Source organism: Tetrahymena thermophila, assembly GCF_000189635.1.
Source record: "Tetrahymena thermophila SB210 genomic scaffold scf_8254697, whole genome shotgun sequence".
NCBI lineage: Eukaryota > Ciliophora > Oligohymenophorea > Hymenostomatida > Tetrahymenidae > Tetrahymena > Tetrahymena thermophila.
The window spans coordinates 165,871-184,955 of NW_002476463.1; the positions used below are offsets into that span (position 1 = coordinate 165,871).

At 17.2% G+C, this 19,085-nt stretch overlaps 3 protein-coding genes across 3 annotated transcripts; 2 read left to right on the forward strand and 1 right to left on the reverse strand. All coding sequences in view use genetic code 6, as the record gives it.

Moving 5' to 3' along the window:
• Nucleotides 1-144: 144 nt before the first annotated feature.
• TTHERM_000092878 (hypothetical protein) lies at nt 145-1,617 on the reverse strand (the record flags this gene model as incomplete). The annotated part of the gene is made up of 5 exons (XM_012796720.1): nt 145-265; nt 522-611; nt 858-947; nt 1,206-1,295; nt 1,547-1,617. The coding sequence occupies 5 exons, from the start codon at nt 1,615-1,617 to the stop codon at nt 145-147; spliced, it is 462 nt and encodes a 153-aa protein (XP_012652174.1).
• A 2,541-nt stretch (nt 1,618-4,158) lies between these two features.
• Nucleotides 4,159-10,251, forward strand: TTHERM_000092879 (kinase domain protein; the record flags this gene model as incomplete). The annotated part of the gene is made up of 30 exons (XM_012796721.1): nt 4,159-4,867; nt 4,930-5,011; nt 5,405-5,494; nt 5,550-5,639; nt 5,812-5,901; nt 5,996-6,085; nt 6,210-6,299; nt 6,414-6,503; nt 6,643-6,732; nt 6,799-6,888; nt 6,962-7,051; nt 7,124-7,213; nt 7,274-7,363; nt 7,428-7,517; nt 7,602-7,691; nt 7,769-7,858; nt 7,931-8,020; nt 8,103-8,192; nt 8,268-8,357; nt 8,420-8,509; nt 8,612-8,695; nt 8,768-8,857; nt 8,942-9,031; nt 9,086-9,175; nt 9,230-9,319; nt 9,425-9,514; nt 9,572-9,661; nt 9,790-9,879; nt 10,031-10,090; nt 10,170-10,251. The coding sequence occupies 30 exons, from the start codon at nt 4,159-4,161 to the stop codon at nt 10,249-10,251; spliced, it is 3,267 nt and encodes a 1,088-aa protein (XP_012652175.1).
• A 1,895-nt stretch (nt 10,252-12,146) lies between these two features.
• On the forward strand, nt 12,147-18,192 carry TTHERM_00092880 (kinase domain protein, putative; the record flags this gene model as incomplete). Its single annotated transcript, XM_001012841.3, has 30 exons — nt 12,147-12,855; nt 12,919-13,000; nt 13,403-13,492; nt 13,549-13,638; nt 13,812-13,901; nt 13,970-14,059; nt 14,184-14,273; nt 14,387-14,476; nt 14,616-14,705; nt 14,772-14,861; nt 14,927-15,016; nt 15,091-15,180; nt 15,232-15,321; nt 15,386-15,475; nt 15,557-15,646; nt 15,725-15,814; nt 15,884-15,973; nt 16,063-16,152; nt 16,240-16,329; nt 16,404-16,493; nt 16,595-16,678; nt 16,751-16,840; nt 16,917-17,006; nt 17,062-17,151; nt 17,206-17,295; nt 17,406-17,495; nt 17,549-17,638; nt 17,809-17,898; nt 18,018-18,109; nt 18,188-18,192. The coding sequence occupies 30 exons, from the start codon at nt 12,147-12,149 to the stop codon at nt 18,190-18,192; spliced, it is 3,222 nt and encodes a 1,073-aa protein (XP_001012841.3).
• Nucleotides 18,193-19,085: the final 893 nt, after the last annotated feature.

The following is a 19,085-nucleotide window of genomic DNA, read 5'->3' on the forward strand; positions in this document are numbered from 1 at the left end:
AGAAAAAATATGAAATTAATAAAAGCAAAAGTTGAAAATAAATTGATGAGCTAAATTAACAAAGAACAAAAAAAAGCAAGCACAATAAAAAGAAAAAGAAAGAAGAGTTTTATTGTTTTTAATTATTTTTTATAATTAAAAATATCACATTCCAGAATAAATAAACAGTTTTTACTGAAGATAAAGTGTCAATTTTGAGAGATTAATGCAATTTGCTAAACCAGAACCTAAGCCTGATGCACCTTCATCACCAATTTAATTCAAACTTTTTAAATATTTAAGAAAAATATATCATTTAATAGTTAATTAGAAGGAAAAATGAAGAAAAAATATGAAATTATAAAATTAATTAATAATAAAAGCAAAATTTGTAAAAAAATGATGATTTAAATTAACAAAGAAAGAACAAAAAAAAGTAAGCACAATAAAAAGAAAAAGAAAAAGAAAAAAGAGTTTTATTGTTTTTAATTTGCTTTTATAATTAAAAATATCACATTCCAGAATAAATAAACTGTTTTTACTAAAGGTTAAGTGTCAAATTTGAGAGATTAATGCAATTTGCTAAACAAGAACCTAAGCCTGATGCACCCATTGCACCAATTTTATTTTCACTTTTTAAATATTGAAGAAAAAATATCTCATTAAGTAGTTAAAATAGAAGGAAAAAATGAATAAAAAATATGAAATTATAAAATTAATTAATAATAAAAGCAAAAGTTGAAAAAAAATGATGATTTAAATTAACAAAGAAAGAACAAAAAAAGCAAGCACAATAAAAAGAAAAAAGAGTTTTATTGTTTTTAATTTGCTTTTATAATTAAAAATATCACAATCCAAAAATTATAAACTGTTTTTACCCAAGATCAAGTCTCAAATTTGAGAGATTAATGCAACTTGCTAAACTAGAACCTAAGCCTGATGCACCCATTGCACCAATTTTATTTTCACTTTTTAAATATTGAAGAAAAAATATCTCATTAAGTAGTTAAAATAGTAGGAAAAAATGAATAAAAAATATGAAATAAATTATAAAATTAATTAATAATAAAAGCAAAAGTTGAAAATAAAATGATGATTTAAATTAACAAAGAAAGAACAAAAAAAAGCAAGCACAATAAAAAGAAAAAGAAAAAAGAGTTTTATTGTTTTTAATTTGCTTTTATAATTAAAAATATCACAATCCAAAAATTATAAACTGTTTTTACCCAAGATTAAGTCTCAAATTTAAGAGATTAATGCAATTTACTAAACTAGAACCTAGGTCTGATGCACCTTCATCGCCAATTTTATTTTTACTTTTTAAATATTGAAGAAAAAATATCTCATTAAATAGTTAATTAGAAGGAAAAAATGAAGAAAAAATATGAAATTATAAAATTAATTAATAATAAAAGCAAAAGTTGAAAAAAAATGATGATTTAAATTAACAAAGAAAGAACAAAAAAAAGCAAGCACAATAAAAAGAAAAAGAAAAAAGAGTTTTATTGTTTTTAATTTGCTTTTAGAATTAAAAAATCACAATCCAAAAATTATAAACTGTTTTTACCGAAGATCAAGTCTCAAATTTGAGAGATTAATGCAATTTGCTAAACAAGAACCTAAGCATGATGCACCCATTGCACCAATTTCATTTTCACTTTTTAAATATTGAAGAAAAAATATCTCATTAAGTAGTTAAAATATAGGGAAAAAATGAAGAAATAAAATGAAATAATAAGATTAATTAAAATGATTAAAATTAACAAAGAATGAAAAAAAAGCATTCACAAAAAAAAGAAAAATGAAAATAGATGAAATAAATTAAAAGAGCTTTAATGTTTTAAATTAACTTTTATTATTAAAAATATTACAATCTAAAACAAATAAGCCGTTTTTATTAAGCGTAAGTTTTAATAGCAAAAAATGAAGAAAAAATATCAAAATAATAAAAAATGAATATTAAATAATTGAAAATTTAAATTAAAATTAAGTTAAGATAGCTAACCAATATTTATTTTAATAAAAATCAATAAATAATGATGATAATTTCTATAAGAAAAATTATTTATTTAAATAAATTGAAAGTTAAATAATACAAAAAATAATAATAATAATAATAATTAATAAAATATACTATAGATTAATATGGAGAACCTAATGAGATAAAAATGAAGAGTTTGAAAGCTTTTTTTATTATAATAAATGATATAAATTTAAAGGATATTAATAAAAAAATTAATTAATAATTACTTCTTCTAATTTTTTATGATATTTAATCTATTATATCATTTATTTTTTTTTTCAAAAGATTTGTTTAGTAATTTATGGAATTTAATTAATTATAAATAGATAAAAAAGAATAATGATCAAATATTAATTTATATACTTGGTTTTATGAAGAGATATCACATAAAAATTAATTTTATAATTCATAATTTAATCTTAATATAATTAAAAAAAAGACCAAATTTAAGAAATTAATTAATAAAAATACCCCCATGTGAGTTACTCAAAGATATTAATAAATGAAAAAGAAATAGAAAGAATTTATGAAAGTATTAAAAATACAAATATTATTTACAAAAATTTCTATGTGTTGTGGTCTTTCCTAATTAATAATGAAAAAATGATGGGAAATGACTTAAAGAAACTAAAAAATTACATATTTTGCTAAAAGAAAATCCTTTTATATTTTAATATAAGTTAATATAATGAATGCTTATCATGAACAGATGTTTTATATCAATCAGGTGGTCTTTAATTCAAATATTTACTCAATTTATTCTTATATACTAATCAATAGATTTTAGTTATTAATAGTCCTTTCGCTTTTAAATATTTATCATTTTATAAGTTTAAAAAAATGTGCTTATTGATGATATTTTCTTGCTAATTTTCCAAAATTTATTTTTTACAAATAAATTCACTTAGATTGATTGATTGATTACACATTTAACTAAGGAAAATTATCTTAAATATTTATTTAAATTAGCAAATTTATTTGCATATTGATTAAACAATTTATATAAGATTTTCTGAAATTAAGGCTATGCTAACTGTAATCTTTATATATATATCAATGAATAGATTTTGGTTATTCACTTAGATTGATTAATTAATTACATATTTTAATAAAGGAAAATAATCTTATATATTTATTTAAATTACCAAATTAATTTGCATATTAATTATATAATTTAAAAAAGGTTTTGATTTTATTAAATTAAAGCTATGCTAATTGTCATCTGTATATATATATATATATATCAATCAATAGATTTTGGCTATTAGAAGTTATTTCTTTTTTAAATATTAATTATTTAAAATTACTATAAAATATGCTCATTTATTTTATTTTCTTGATTGTTTTGCAAGATTTATTTTTAACAAATACAATCACTTAGATTGATTAATTAATTACATATTTTAATAAAGGAAAATAATCTTATATATCTATTTAAATTACCAAATTAATTTGCATATTAATTAGATAATTTATATAAGGTTTTCTTAAATTAAGACTATGCTAATTGTAGTCTGAAAAAATTAATAAATAGATTTTAATTTTTAAAAATGATTTAAAAAGTAATGAAAATGAAATTTAGCTTCTCTCTCTTTTAAATATTCTTAATTTTATAATATTTTACATATTTGTTTATTTATTTTATTTTCTATTTGTTTTATAAGACTATTTATTTAGCAAATAAAATATCATTGATTAATAGATTATATCTTTTAATAAGTGAAAAACTTCTAATCTACTAATATATTATAATAAATAACAGATAAATTAATAAGGTTTATATTTCATTTAATTTTTTTATGAACTTAATTTATTTTAACTGTTGACTTTAATAGTAAGAATTAATTTAAAATTAAATAAAAAATTGTATTTTTATAGGTTAACTATTCTAATTGCTTTATTTCAAAAAATTATTTTTTTCATGATTATATTTAAATATTCCATTTCATTATTATCTATTTTTTTATATAAACAGTTGGCAATAAAAATTAAACATCCTATATATAAATTAATAAACAATTTATTAAAAAAATTCAATCTACTCTTATTTATTATAATTAATAGCTAAGAAAATTATTTAAATATTGTTTAAATAGAAGATAAAGTTACATCAATCATATCAATATTAAGTTGAAAGAAATCTTGGAGTTTGAGAGATGGAACATTTAAAAAAAAATAATTACAACAAATGTTCTATTCATCCAAACCATGACCTCCTATTAATGAGATTAGATAATGAAGAGGATTAGTAAGTGCTTAAGTGTATCAAGTGCTTTGATTCAAAAAAATTCAAAAAGTTTATTCCTCTTGAAACATTACAAGAAAGCAAAAATGAAACAATATTTAAAGGCTGGCCAATATTTGACGATGAGTTATTTTACTCTAAGCTTATTGAAATATCTTAAAAACCTTCACAATTAAAAGAAAATTAATAAAAAGTTAAAACATTTTTCAAGAATTTCAAATCTCAAGTTATGTTTGAATTAGAGGAAAAAGAAAATTAAATTTTAACTAACCTCGAGGAAGCTTAAAAAGTTTATGAATAACCTTTAAATACTTATAATGAAATCTCTTAAAAAGAAAAGCTGAAACAAATTCTATAAACTGAATACGAAGACAAACAATAACAAAATGAAATGCTTAAAGAGATAATAAAAGAAAATAAATAAAAATATTCAATAAATTACTAAAGAATGAAAGATTCTATTGATAACTCACAAAAATATGTTTTCGATTTGAATAATCACTAAAAGGTAATGAACAATGTAATTTGTTTAATTAAAGAGCTTGATATTTTCAATTCTTTGAATTAGAGCTAAAATGTTTAGGATAATGGTGAGATAGAATAATAAAATAATAAAACCAGTAAAAATTAATTTTAATTTTTCTTTTTTTTATAATTTAGTAAAAATAATATTAATAAATAGACCATCACAATAGAATAAAAGTGAAGAAAATAGAACATCTTCCAGTATGCTTGTATTATAAAAACGTTCAAATCAAATTTAAGTAAAATTAAAATATCTTTATTTTAATAAGAAATTAAATTGATAAATTAATTCAGGAATATTTTTAAATTTTAACTTTTTGAAACAAAAATTTAAAATAAAAAATTATTGAATTAAGTAATATGCCAAAGTAAGAAAATTTTAATTATTCAAACTACACTTTCTGAATACATATTATATGGTACTACAAATAAATAGAGTATAGTGTATCTATCTCTTAAAACATTAAATTAAAAACTAAAAAATTTTTAAAAAGGTTTCATCAACTTTTTATTTATCAAGTTTGAATAAATCAATCAATATTTTTCAACTTTCATACCATAAAAATAACTTTTTTATCATAGATAATTTTAGAATTTATTTCTATATTGAAACTAAAAATATATTTAATTAGGAAGTGCTTTTTAACAGATGATGAGGCTTTTAAAATTTCTAGTGCTTTAATGAATTGTTAAAGAGTAACTAACTTAGAACTTAATTTATAGTATTTTTTTATTAAAAATTTAATATTTTCTTCAAATTTAATTTTATAAAATAAGAATTTCTAAGTTGAGAAATATAGGACTCAAATCAATAGCTGATAGTTTAAAGCATCTGAAAGATGTTGTTTCTCTTAATATTAACTTAGAGTAATATAAATACTTATATGTTAGATCAATGATGATCAAATATTTATTTATTAAATAATAAAATAATAAATTTTAAACAATTAAAAGAGCTACATCATTAATAAATAAATTAATAATTATTTTATCTTAATATTGGTGAATAAATGTTTATTAATTAGATTTTTAAAAATAGGAATATTGGTGTTACTAATTCAAACATTAAAAATATTGCACAATCTATATCAAATATGAAAAATCTAAAAGATCTTAATCTTAATTTGAGGTATATTATTTATTTATTAAGTTCTTATAATTTTTTATTGATTTAAAGTTCTTATAATTTTTTATTAAATTACTAAAAAATTATCATATAAAAGCTTAAATAGGTTAGATGTGCTATGTTGTGAACAAATTTCAAGGATTTTTAGAAATTGTTAAAAAATATAGCGTTTGTATCTAAATTTAAGGTAATTTTTTATTTATTCAAATATATAAAATATTAAGTTGATATGAATTAAAATTTAATATTAATTATTTTATTTAATATTTAAATTTAATAATATTTGACTTTAATAAAAAATAATTTAATAGTCAGAGTTAGATTTGTGATTAAGGTTTGACTTTTATTGCAAGTGGATTATCTGAAAATGAATTAATAGAAGTCTTAGAATTAAACTTATAGTATAAATTTATTTTTAATTTAGGAATAAAATGATTTTGGTATTATTGCTAGAAATAGCAATATTAAAATTATTTTAATAATTTGTATTGAGAAAAATATATTATTTTTTCAAGAAATAATAAGTTTAGCTCGTAAGGAATTAAAGAAATTTCAGATAGCTTGAAAATGTTTAAACATATCAGTGAATTAAAGCTAAGTTTGATGTAATAATTCCTATAAATTATTTTATTGTATTTATATTAACTCATTAAATAAAATAATTTTATGTATTTTTCAGATAATATTTTTTAATTATATTAAATTTAAATATTAATTTTATTAATGATTCCAAATAAAAAATAGGAATTGTAAAATTGATGACGATGCAATCGGTTTTATTTCAAAAGCTATATAAACTTATGAAAATATCACTAAATTTTCCCTTAATTTATAGTAATATATACCAAATTTATAAATATTTAATTCTTATTGAATTTATAAATATTATTATATTATAAGTTAAAATTAAATTACCAGTAGCGGTGTAAAGGAAATTGAAAAAGCTATAAAAAACTATAAGAAATTAGTCATATTAGATCTTAACTTAGAGTAATCTTATATTTATAAAAACTCACTTAAAACAAAAAATAATTTTTATATCTATGCTTGAATAACATATTAGATAAAACATTATAAGATGTTTAGGAGCATATTATATTGCAAAGTCTATTTATTAATATGAAAATCTTCAGAAGTTATATCTTAATTTAAAGTAGCATATTTAAAATTTATTTTATTCTATTTTATTTAATTTATTTTATTTTTTTAATAAAATTATAATTAGTGTAACCTATACTTAATTATATGGAGTCCATGAAATAATGAGTTCAATATAAAATTTTCAGAATTTAAGTTGCTTACATATTGAATTTTAGTATTTTCAAAAAAATTATATATATATATATATATATATTGAAGTAAAATAATTAATTAGGTATAATTCAATTGATGAAACTGGAGCTTAAAGTATTGCTGATGGATTGCATAAATTAACCAAACTAATTTATTTAAAGCTAAAATTAAAGTAAAAATCTATAAAATTTCTAATTTTTAGATTTTTATAATTAATTATTAAAATATTTAATTAGTTCATGTAAAATCGGTAAAAGAGGAGCTAATCACCTAGCTAATGCTATCTAGAATTTATAAAATTTAATAGAGTTAATTCTTCATTTAAGGTATCTATCTTTAAAATATTACTTTTTTAATTTGGTTAAAAATGGGACTTATTAATTTTTATCAATTTTTAAATAATCAATAAGCTCAAGTAGTATACAAGTTGAAGGAGCTAATAATATTTTAAAGGCGATAGAAATAAAAAGAGGTCTTAAATTTTTGTCTCTCAATTTATGGTAATAAATATTTAATTTGTTATTAAAAAATTGAGAGAAAAAAATTAAAATTGAATATAATTTTATTAAATTGCTAGTTAAAACTAACTTGATGACTCTGCAGCCTTCATTATATCTACCATTTTAGAAAAAAATACATAGCTAAACTCAATAAAAATTTATCTTAAGTAATACTTTTTAATTTTACTTGTAATAATTTAAAAATATATTTTTTAATTAACATTTTATATATTTAAAAGCAATAATAATATTAGTTCATTAGGAGCATCAGCTATAGCTAATTCTATAGAAAAATTATAAAATGTTTCAATATTACATTTATAAATTTAGTAATTTTTTTATAAAAATATTATTTTGAATTAATTTATTTATTTTAAAATTTTAATTATTTAATTTTATTATTTACAAAAGAAAAAATGTTATTGGAGTTGATGCAGCTAAAAGTATTTCTATGGCATTAGAAAAATAATAAAATATATCTGAATTGTTTTTAAATTTATTGTATTTAATTATTTTTTTATTATTATGTTTTGGATATACTATTAATTATCAATTATTGTTTCAAACTAAAAAAAGGTAGAATTAAATAAAATTAGGAGCAAATCAGATTATCTATAAATCGATTAAAAATATTTAAAAAATTAAATATTTATCCCTCTATTTATGGTAACTAATTTTTTGATTATTTTTCCTTTATTTAGCATTTATTTAAATATTAATTATAATAGTAATGAAAGTTACGATTTAGACTCAATAATAGCTTTATCAAATATTTTAGAAAAACAAAAGAAAATTGATAATTTCCTAATTGAAGTTACGTAAAACCTTTCCAATTTATTTGATTTAACTCATTTATAAATAATTAATAATTTTTTAGCTATTTCTTCATTTTTCTTTCTAATTATTTTTATTTTTCTTAGAAATTAAATTGGTTTTAATGAAGTTAAAATGTTTACAAATTCCATAAAATAGTATAATCTTACTAATTTATATCTAGGCTTTGGGTAAAATTAATCAATTTTAAATTTAATGGTTTTCAGTAGTTTTTAATTTATATATAATGAAATATTAAACAGCAAAAATATAATTGGTAGTGAAGGAACTAAATATATTTCATAAGTTCTTTAAAATTTCTAAAGTCTTACTTCTTTGAGTCTTCGTTTAGGGTATTTTTTACTTTTAATTTGATATTTACTAAAGCTTTTTATTAGTTTACTCTTTTTTACATATTTTTTTGAAAAATTTTTAAGAAAAAACGTGATTTGTGACGAAGGAATCAAATATATTGCACAAGCAATAAAAAAATTCAAACATATAATTGAATTCTATCTCACTGCAGAGTAATCTTAATTACTGGACTATTTAATATTTTAAGATTTTTTAATAATTAAAAGAAATAATTATATTAATACTGTTGGATTAATAAACATTGTACAGGCAATGGGAGGATATTAAAATGTTTAATCTCTTACTCTTTAATTTGAGTAAATTTTAAAATTGATTAATTAATTAAATAAATAAATTATTATATTTTTTAGTTAAAATATGATAGAAGATAATGGACTAATGAGCCTATCTAATTTAATTTAAAAATATAAAAGCTTGATCAGTCTAACTCTTAGCTTCGAGTAAATTTTAAAACAAAATCACTTTCACCATTAAAAAATAATTTATATTTATTAATTAATGAATATATTTTGGATATTTCGAAATTTACCTTATCTATTTAATAGGAAGAATCAAATTTAAAACTATGGAATTAAATTTATTGTAAAAAGCATACAAAAAAGTTAAAATATTTAGAAACTAGACCTTTGTTTACCGTAAATATATTTATTTATTAAATTAGTTTTTAAAATATCAAAAATAAATTTAAATAGGGGATATATTTTTGATGATGATATGTTAGTTTGTTTGGCAACATCATTAGAAAATCTAAAAAAATTAAAAAAATTGACTCTAAAATCCAAGTAATTTATTCAAAATAGTTAGTTATTTAGTTAGCATAATAGATTTTATTATAGAAAAATTTTATTATTTATATTTTGAAAATATTATTACAATTCTAATCACTATTTATTTTTTTTAAATTTATTAGTCGAAGTTATATTACTCCTTATGGATTTAACATGATTTGTAATTTTGTCAAAAATATGCAAAGCATTTATGAATTTAAGTTAGATTTAAAGTAACTTTCTTAATATTTATTTTTTCTTTTTAAAAAAACCAATAATTAAAATACCTAAAGAATATTAATAATTAATTTAAAAAATTTTTTAAATAAAGAATATTTATTTGTGTAATTAGGAATAGTGTTCGCATTTATAATAATGAATAAGAAGCTCTAAAATAGTTGTTTTCACAAATGTTTGGAGAATTTAAATTTTATAGTTAAAATTGTAATATTTATTCTATTTAACATAAATCCTTTTAAATATTTTTTTTTTAAATTACAATATATTTTTATTAAATAATAAGTTTGAATGAAATTGAAATAAGTTTTAAAAATGAAAGATAATTCCTTATTGTAGATCAAAAATAAATAAATAAATAAATCTGATTATTCTAGACTTATATTTCTTATTAATTATGTTAAAAATTATTTGTTTTATATTTTTATTTTGAATTTAAATATATTTTAATTCCTTTTTATTTAGTTAATTTTATAAATAATTTTATCAACTTACTAAAATAAATTATTTTTATATTTATAAATAATATTTTTCTAAATTAATATGAAATAAGTTTAATATTTATAAAATAACTAATAAATAAAGGTCTATTAAAACCTAATTAAATTATATCAATATTTTAATTATCATATAAAATTTTTATTATTTACTAAATTTATTAAATAGAAAGTTTTTTTTTAATATAAGTAGTGTTTTTTAAAAATAAATTTTTAAACCTTTTGTATTATAAAATAAATAATACCTTAAGTTTTTATTTATTTATCATAAATAAATATTTAATTAATTAATTTTATAAAAGTGAGATAGTAAAATCATAAGTTTCAATTTAAAATTAATATTTTTCAAAATATATCATACTCTCATTAATTTTTTTTAATTTAAAAAAATTAAGGTTTTCTCCTTAGAATGTTAATTTTCATACAATCTCTCTCTACTTGAAAAATTAATTGATAATTTTTTTTACTTTGTTTGAAATAAATTTTAATTTCATTTAATTTCTAATTTAAAAAAAATAATTCTAACTTAGCCAGATAAATATAAGGAAAATTAGTAATTAAACCTATTTATATTAGTTATATACTTAATTTATCAATAGCAATATTTAAAAACTAAACAATAATTTTATTTTTAATTTTATTCAAATTTTACTTTACTATTACTAAATTCACCTTAAATTGATCTAAGCAATCTTAAAAATTATTAAATAAAAATAAATACTTAAAAATACTAAATAAAATAATTTTCTATTTAAATACTTCTTGCTTAACAGAGAATTTTGAGAGACTTTAATATGAGACTTTATTGAATACTTGAAGTTTTTTTTTAAAGGGAGGATAAATATAAGGATTTTTGATAAAAATCAAAAATCAATTAAAATTAATAATAATTTGTAAAAAAGTTTTTAAAAATGTTGGAAAATATTGCCCTCCAATTAAAATGATTGGATAAGAACAGTTTGGCATGCTAGGTCTAGATTTTGAACCTATTGGCCTTAAAATTCTCTTATTATAAATTCTCTCATAAAAGTGTATTTATTATTCACATATATATGCTTAACTTTAATTTATAAATTTTATATTTCGAATATTATTTAACAATCTTTATTTTTTAATATAATTTTTTTTTAATTAAAAATTTATTGCTTTAAAAAAATTACTAAACTAGTATCAAAGCAAAAAAAAATTAAAAGATTGATTAATTGAATATAAAATTTAATTTTTCTATTTCTTCCATAAATTTATGAGTTCAAATTAATATTTTTTAGGAATCAATAGTATTTCAGATTTGAAATATTATTAAAAATTATTCAAAAGAGATTTTTTTATAAATATAAATTATAATAAATTACAGATAAATTAATAAGGTTTATAATTCATTTAATTTTTTATGAACACAATTTATTTTACTTGTTGACTTTAATAATAAGAATTAATTTAAAATAAAATTAAAAATTGTATTTTTATAGGTTAACTATTCTAATTGTTTTATTTCAAAAATGTTATTTTTCATGATTATATTTAAACTTAAATTTTAGTTATTTTATTGCATTTTTATCTATTTTTTTTAAATAAATAGTATCATTTGGCAATAAAAATTAAACATCCTATATATAAATTAACAAAAAATATATTTTTAAAAATTCGATCTACTTTTATTTATTATAATAAATAGTAAGAACATTATTTAAATATCGTTTAAATAGAAGATAAATTTACATCAATCTTTTCAATACTAAGTTGATAGAATCCTTGGAATTTCAGAGATGAAACATTTAAAAAATAATAGTTACAACAAATGTTCTATTCATCCAAACCATGAGCTCCTTTTAATGAGGTTAGATAATGAAGAGGATGAGTAAGTGCTTAAGTGTATCAAGTGTTTTGATTAAAAAATATTCAAAAAGTTTATTCCTCTTGAAGCATTACTAGAAAGCAAAAATGAAACAATATTTAGAGATTGGCCAATATTTGATGATGAGTTATTTTACCCAAAGCTTATTGAAATATCTTAAAAACCTTCACAATTAAAAGAAAATTAATAAAAAGTTTAAACATTTTTCAAGAATTTCAAATCTCAAGTCATTTTTGCATTGGAAGAAAAAGAAAATTAAATTTTAACTAACCTTGAGGAAGCATAAAAAGTTTATGAATAACCTTTAAATACTTATAATGTAATCTCTTAAAAATAAAAGCTGAAACAAATTCTATAAACCGAATATGAAGACAAAGAAAAACAAAATGAAATGCTAAAACAGATAATAAAAGAAAATAAATAAAAATATTCAATAAATTACTAAAGAATGAAAGATTCTATTGATAACTCACAAAAATAAGTTATCGATTTGAATAATCACTAAAAGGTAATGAACAATGTAATTGGTTTAATTAATGAGCTTGGAGTATTCAAATCTTTGAACTTGAGCTAAAATGTTTAGGATGATAATGCGATAGAAAAATAAAATAATAAAACCAGTAAAAATTAATTTTAATTTTTTTTTATTTTTATAATTTAGTAAAAATAATATTAAATAATAGACAATTTCAATAGAATAAAAGTGAAGAAAATAGAACATCTTCCAATATGTTAGAATTATAAAGACATTTAAATCAAATTTAAGTAAAATTAAAATATCTTTTTTTAATAAGAAATTAAATTGATAAATTGGTAGAGGAATATTTTTAAACTTTAACTTATTGAAACAAACACATTCAATAATTTAAAATAAAATTATTGAATTAAGTAATATGCTAAAGAAAGAAAATTTTAATTATTCAAACTACCCTTAATGAATATAAATATTATATGGTACTTCAAATAAATAGAGTTTTATCTATTTATCTATTTCTTGAAACAATAGCTTAAAAACTAAAAAAATTTTTAAAAAATTTTTCATCAACTTTTTATTTACCAAGTTTGGTTAATTAATATTTTTCAACTTTCATACCATAAAAATAACTTTTTTATCATAATTTATTTAGAATTTATTTCTATATTGAAACTAAAAATATATATTATCAGGAAGTGCTTTTTAACAGATGATGATGCTTTTAAAATTTCTAGTGCTTTAATGAATTGTTAAAGAGTAACTAGCTTAGAACTTAATTTAAGGTATTTTTTTATTAAAAATTTAATATTTTCTTAAAATTTAATTTTATAAAAATAAGAATTTCTAAGGTAAGAAATATAGGACTCAAGTCAATAACTGATAGTTTAAAGCATATGAAAGATGTTATTTCTCTTAATATTAACTTCGAGTAATTTAAATACTTACATATTAAATCAATAATTATCAAATATTTAATCATTAAATAATAAAATAATAAATTTTAAACAATTTCAAAGAGTTTTAACAATAATAAATAAATTCATAGTTATTTATTCTTAATGTTTATGAATAAGCGTTTACTAATTAGATTTTTTAAAATAGAAATATCTGTATTACTAATTCAAACATTAAAAATATTACACAATCTATATCGAACTTGAAAAATCTAAAAGATCTTAATCTTAATTTGAGGTATATTATTTCTTTACTTATTTATTAATTTCTTTATTTCTTTATTTATTAAGTTCTTATAATAAAAGCGTAAATAGTTTAGATGTACTTTGTTGTGAACAAATTTCAAGAATTTTTAGAAATTGTTAAAAAATATAGTGTTTGTATCTAAATTTAAGGTAATTTTTTAGTTATTTAAAGATAAAATATTGAGTTGATCTGAATTAAACTTTCATATAAATTATTTTATTTAAAATATTTAAATTAAAGAATATTTAACTTTAATTAAAAATAATTTAATAGCTAGAATTAGATTTGTGATTAAGGTTTGGCTTTTATTGCAAGTGGATTATCTGAAATTGAATTAATAGAAGTCTTAGAATTAAACTTATAGTATTAATTTATTTTTAATTTAGGAAATAAATGACTTTGGTCATACTGTTATAAATAGCATATTAAAATTATTTTATTAATATTTATTGAGAAAAATATCTTATTTTTTCAAGAAATAATAAGTTTAGTTTGTAAGGAATTAAAGAAATTTCAGATAGTTTGAAAATATTTAAACATATGAACAAATTAAAGCTAAATTTGATGTAATAATTCCTTTAAATTATTTTATTGTATTTATATTAACTTATTAAAAAAATTAATTTTATCTATTTTTCTAATAATATTTTTAATTTTGTTAAATTTTAATATTATTTTAGTTTAATGATTCCAAATAAAAATTAGGAATTGTAAAATTGATGATGATGGAATCGGTTTAATTTCAAAAGGTATACAAGCTTATGACAATATCACTAAATTTTCCCTTAATTTATGGTAATATATACCAAATTTATAAATATTTAATTATTATTTAATTTATTAATTTTATTATATTATAAGTCATAATTCAATTAGTAGTAGCGGCGTAAAGAAAATTGAAAAAGCTATTAAAAACTATAAGAAATTAGTCAAATTAGATCTTAACTTAAAGTAATCTTTTTTTAAAAAAAAAAATGACTTAAAATAAAATTATCTATGCTTGAATAATAAATTAGATATAACATTATAAGATGTTTAGGAGCATAATATATAGCAAAGTCTATTTATTAATATGAAAATCTTCAGAAGTTATATCTTAATTTATGGTACCATATTTAACATTTATTTTATTCTATTTTGTTTAATTCATTTTATTTTTATTTAATTAAATTATAATTAGTGTAACCTATACTTAATTTGATGGAGTCCATGAAATAATGAATTCGATATAAAATTTTCAGAATTTAAGTTGCTTACATATTGATTTTTAGTATTTTCAAAAAATATATATTTATATATTGAAGTAAAAAAAATTAATTAGGTGTAATTTAATTAATGAAACTGGAGCTTAAAGTATTGCTGATGGATTGCATAAATTAACCAAATTAAATTATTTAAAGCTAAAATTAAAGTAAAAATCTTTGAAATTTCTAATTTTTAGATTTTTATAATTAATTTTTAAAATATTTAATTAGTTAATGTAATATCGGTAAAAGAGGAGCTAATCACCTAGCTAATGCTATCTAAAATTTATAAAATTTAATTGAGTTAATTCTTCATTTAAAGTATCTTTAAAATATTACTTATCTAAATTTGCTTAAAAATGGGATTTTTTAATTTTTATCGTTTTTTAAATAATCGATAAGCTCAAGTAGTATACAAGTTGAAGGAGCTAATAATATTTTAAAGGCGATAGAAAAAAAAAGAGATCTTAAATTTTTGTCTCTCGATTTAAGGTAATAAATATATAATTTGTTGTGATAAAATTGTGGGAAAAAATTTAAATTAAATTTTATTAAATTGTTATTTTATAGATTTAACTAACTTGATGACTCTGCAGCTTTCATTATATCTACCATTTTAGAAAATAATACATAACTAAATACAATAAAAATTCATCTTAAGTAATATTTTTACTTTTATTTGTAATAATTTAAAAATATTTTTTAACTAACATTTTATATATTTAAAAGCAATAATTATATTAGTTCATTAGGAGCATCAGCTATTGCTAATTCTATAGAAAAATTATAAAATGTTTCAACATTATATTTATAAATTTAGTAATTTTTTATTAAAATATTATTTTGAATTAATTAATTAATTTATTTATTTTAAAATTTTAATTATTTAATTTTATTATTTACAAAAGAAAAAATCTTATTGGATTAGATGTACCTAAAAGTATTTCGATGGCATTAGAAAAATAATAAAATATTTCTAAATTGTTTCTAAATTTATTGTATTTAATTAATTGATTAATTATTTTTTTATTATTATGTTTTGGATATACTATTAATGATCAATTATTGTTTCAAACTAAAAAAAGGTAGAATTAAATAAAACAAGGAGCAAATCAGATGATTTATAAATCGATTGAAAATATTAAATAAATTAAATTTTTATCCCTCTATTTATGGTAGCTAATTTTTTTATTATTTTTCCTTTATTTAACATTTGTTTATTTATTTATTTGAATATTAATTATAATAGTAATGAGAATTACGATTTAGACTCAATAAAAGATTTATCAAATACTTTAGAAAAACAAAAGAAAATTGATAAATTCCTAATTGAAGTTACGTAAAACCTTTTAAATTTATTTGACATAACTCATTTAAAAATAATTAACAATTTTTAGTTATTTATTCATTTTTTTTTCAAATAATTTTAATATTTCTTAGAAATTAAATTGGTTTAAATGAAGTTAAAATGTTTACAAATTCCATAAAATAGTATAATGTTACTAATCTACATCTAGGCTTTGGGTAAAATTAATCAATTTTACATTTAATAGTTTTCAATAGTTTTTAATTTATCTAAAATGAAATATTAAATAGCGACAATATAATTAGTTATGAAGGAACTAAATGTATTTCATAAGTTCTTTAAAATTTCTAAAGTCTTACTTCCTTGAGTCTTCGTTTAGAGTATTTTTAATTTGATATTTACTAAAATTTTTATTAGTTTACTCTCTTTTACATATTATTTTAAAAATTTTATAAGAAAAAACTTCATTTGTGACGAAGGAATCAAATATATTGCATAAGCAATAAAAAACTTCAAACATATTATTGAATTCAATCTTAATGCAGAGTAATCTTAATTACTGAACCATTTAATATTTTAAGATTCTTCTTATAATTAAAAGAAATAATAATATTAATACTGTTGGATTAAAAAGTATTGTACACGCAATGGAAGGATATTAAAATGTTTAATCTCTTACTCTTTAATTTGAGTAAATTTTAAAATTGATTAATTAAATAAATAAAAAAATTTTTATATTTTTTAGTAATAATTTGATAAAAAATAATGGACTCATGAGACTATCTAATTTAATTTAAAAATATAAAAGTTTGATCAATCTAAGTCTTAGCTTTGAGTAATTTTGAAAAGAAAATCACTTTCACCATTAAAAAAATAGATTTTATTTATTAATTCGCCAATATTCATTGGATATTTCGAAATTTATCTTATTTATTTATTTAAAAGAAACAATCACATTAAAAGCGATGGAGTTAAATTTTTTGTAAAAAGCATAAAAAAATGTTAAAATATTTAGAGACTAGAACTTAATTTACCGTAAATATATTTATTAAATTAGTTTTTAAAATATCAAAAATAAATTTAAATAGGGGATATACTATCTATGATGATATGTTAGTCTTTTTTGCAACATAACTAGAAAATCTAAAACAATTAAAATATTTAATTCTAAAAATCGAGTAATTTATTTTTTAGTTTAAATTAATTTAAAAAACAAATAAATAAATAATTTGTTGAAAATAGTTATTTAGCTAGCAGAATAGTTTTTATTATAGAAAAATTTTATTATTTATATTTTGAAAATATTATTACAATTCTAATCACTATTTATTTTTTTTAAATTTATTAGGCGAAGTTATATTACTCCTTATGGATTTAACATAATTTGTAATTTTGTCAAAAATATGCAAAGCATTTATGAATTTAAGTTAGATTTAAAGTAACTTTCTTAATATTTATTTTTTCTTTTTAAAAAAACCAATAATTAAAATACCTAAAGAATATTAATAATTAATTTAAAAAAATTTTTAAATAAAGAATATTTATTTGTGTAATTAGGAATAGTATTCGCATTTACAATAATGAATAAGAAGCTCTAAAATAGTAGTTTTCATAAATGTTTGGACAATTTAGATTTTATAGTTCAAATTGTAATATTTATTCTATTTAACATAAATCCTTTTAAATATTTTTTTTTAAATTACAATATATTTTTATTAAATAATAAGTTTGAATGAAATTGAAATAAGTTTTAAAAATGAAAGATAATTCCTTATTGTAGATCAAAAATAAATAAATAGATCTGAATATTCTAGATTTATATATTTTTTTAATTATTTTAAAATGATATGTTTTATATTTTTATTTTGAATTTAAATATGTTTTAATTCCTTTTTATTTAGTTAATTTTATAAATAATTTGATCAATTAACTAAAATAAATTATTTATTTATAAATAATATTTTTTTAATTGAATATGAAATAAGTTTAATATTTATTAAAGAACAAATCAATAAAGTTTTCTTAAAAACTAATTAAATTATATCTCTATTTTAATTTTATAATAAAAATTTTATTAATTACTAAATTGATTTAATAGAAAGTTGTTTTTTATATAAGTAGTGAACATTTTTGAACCTTTTGTGTTATAATATATTTAATATCTTAAATTTTATTTATTTATCATAATTAACTAAATAATTTCACAAAAATGAGATAATAAAATCATAAGTTTGAAAGTAAAATTAACATTTTTCTCAAATTATTTTTCAAAATATACTCTCATTTATTTTTTAATTAAAAAAAAATTAAAGTTTTCTCCATAGAATGTTAAATTTCATACAATCTTCTTCTAAATAAATTGATAAGTTATTTGTTTTGTTTGAAATAAATTTTAATTTAATTTATCTCTAAATTTTTTAAAAATAATTCTAACTTACCAGATAAATATAAGGAGAATTAGTAATTAAACCTATTTATTTTAGTTAAATACTTAATTAATTTATGAATAGCAATATTTAAGAAGTAATCAATCATTTTATTTTAAATTTTATTCAAATTTTACTTTACTATTACTAAGTTCACCATAAATTGATCTACACAATCTTAAAAATTATTAAATAAATA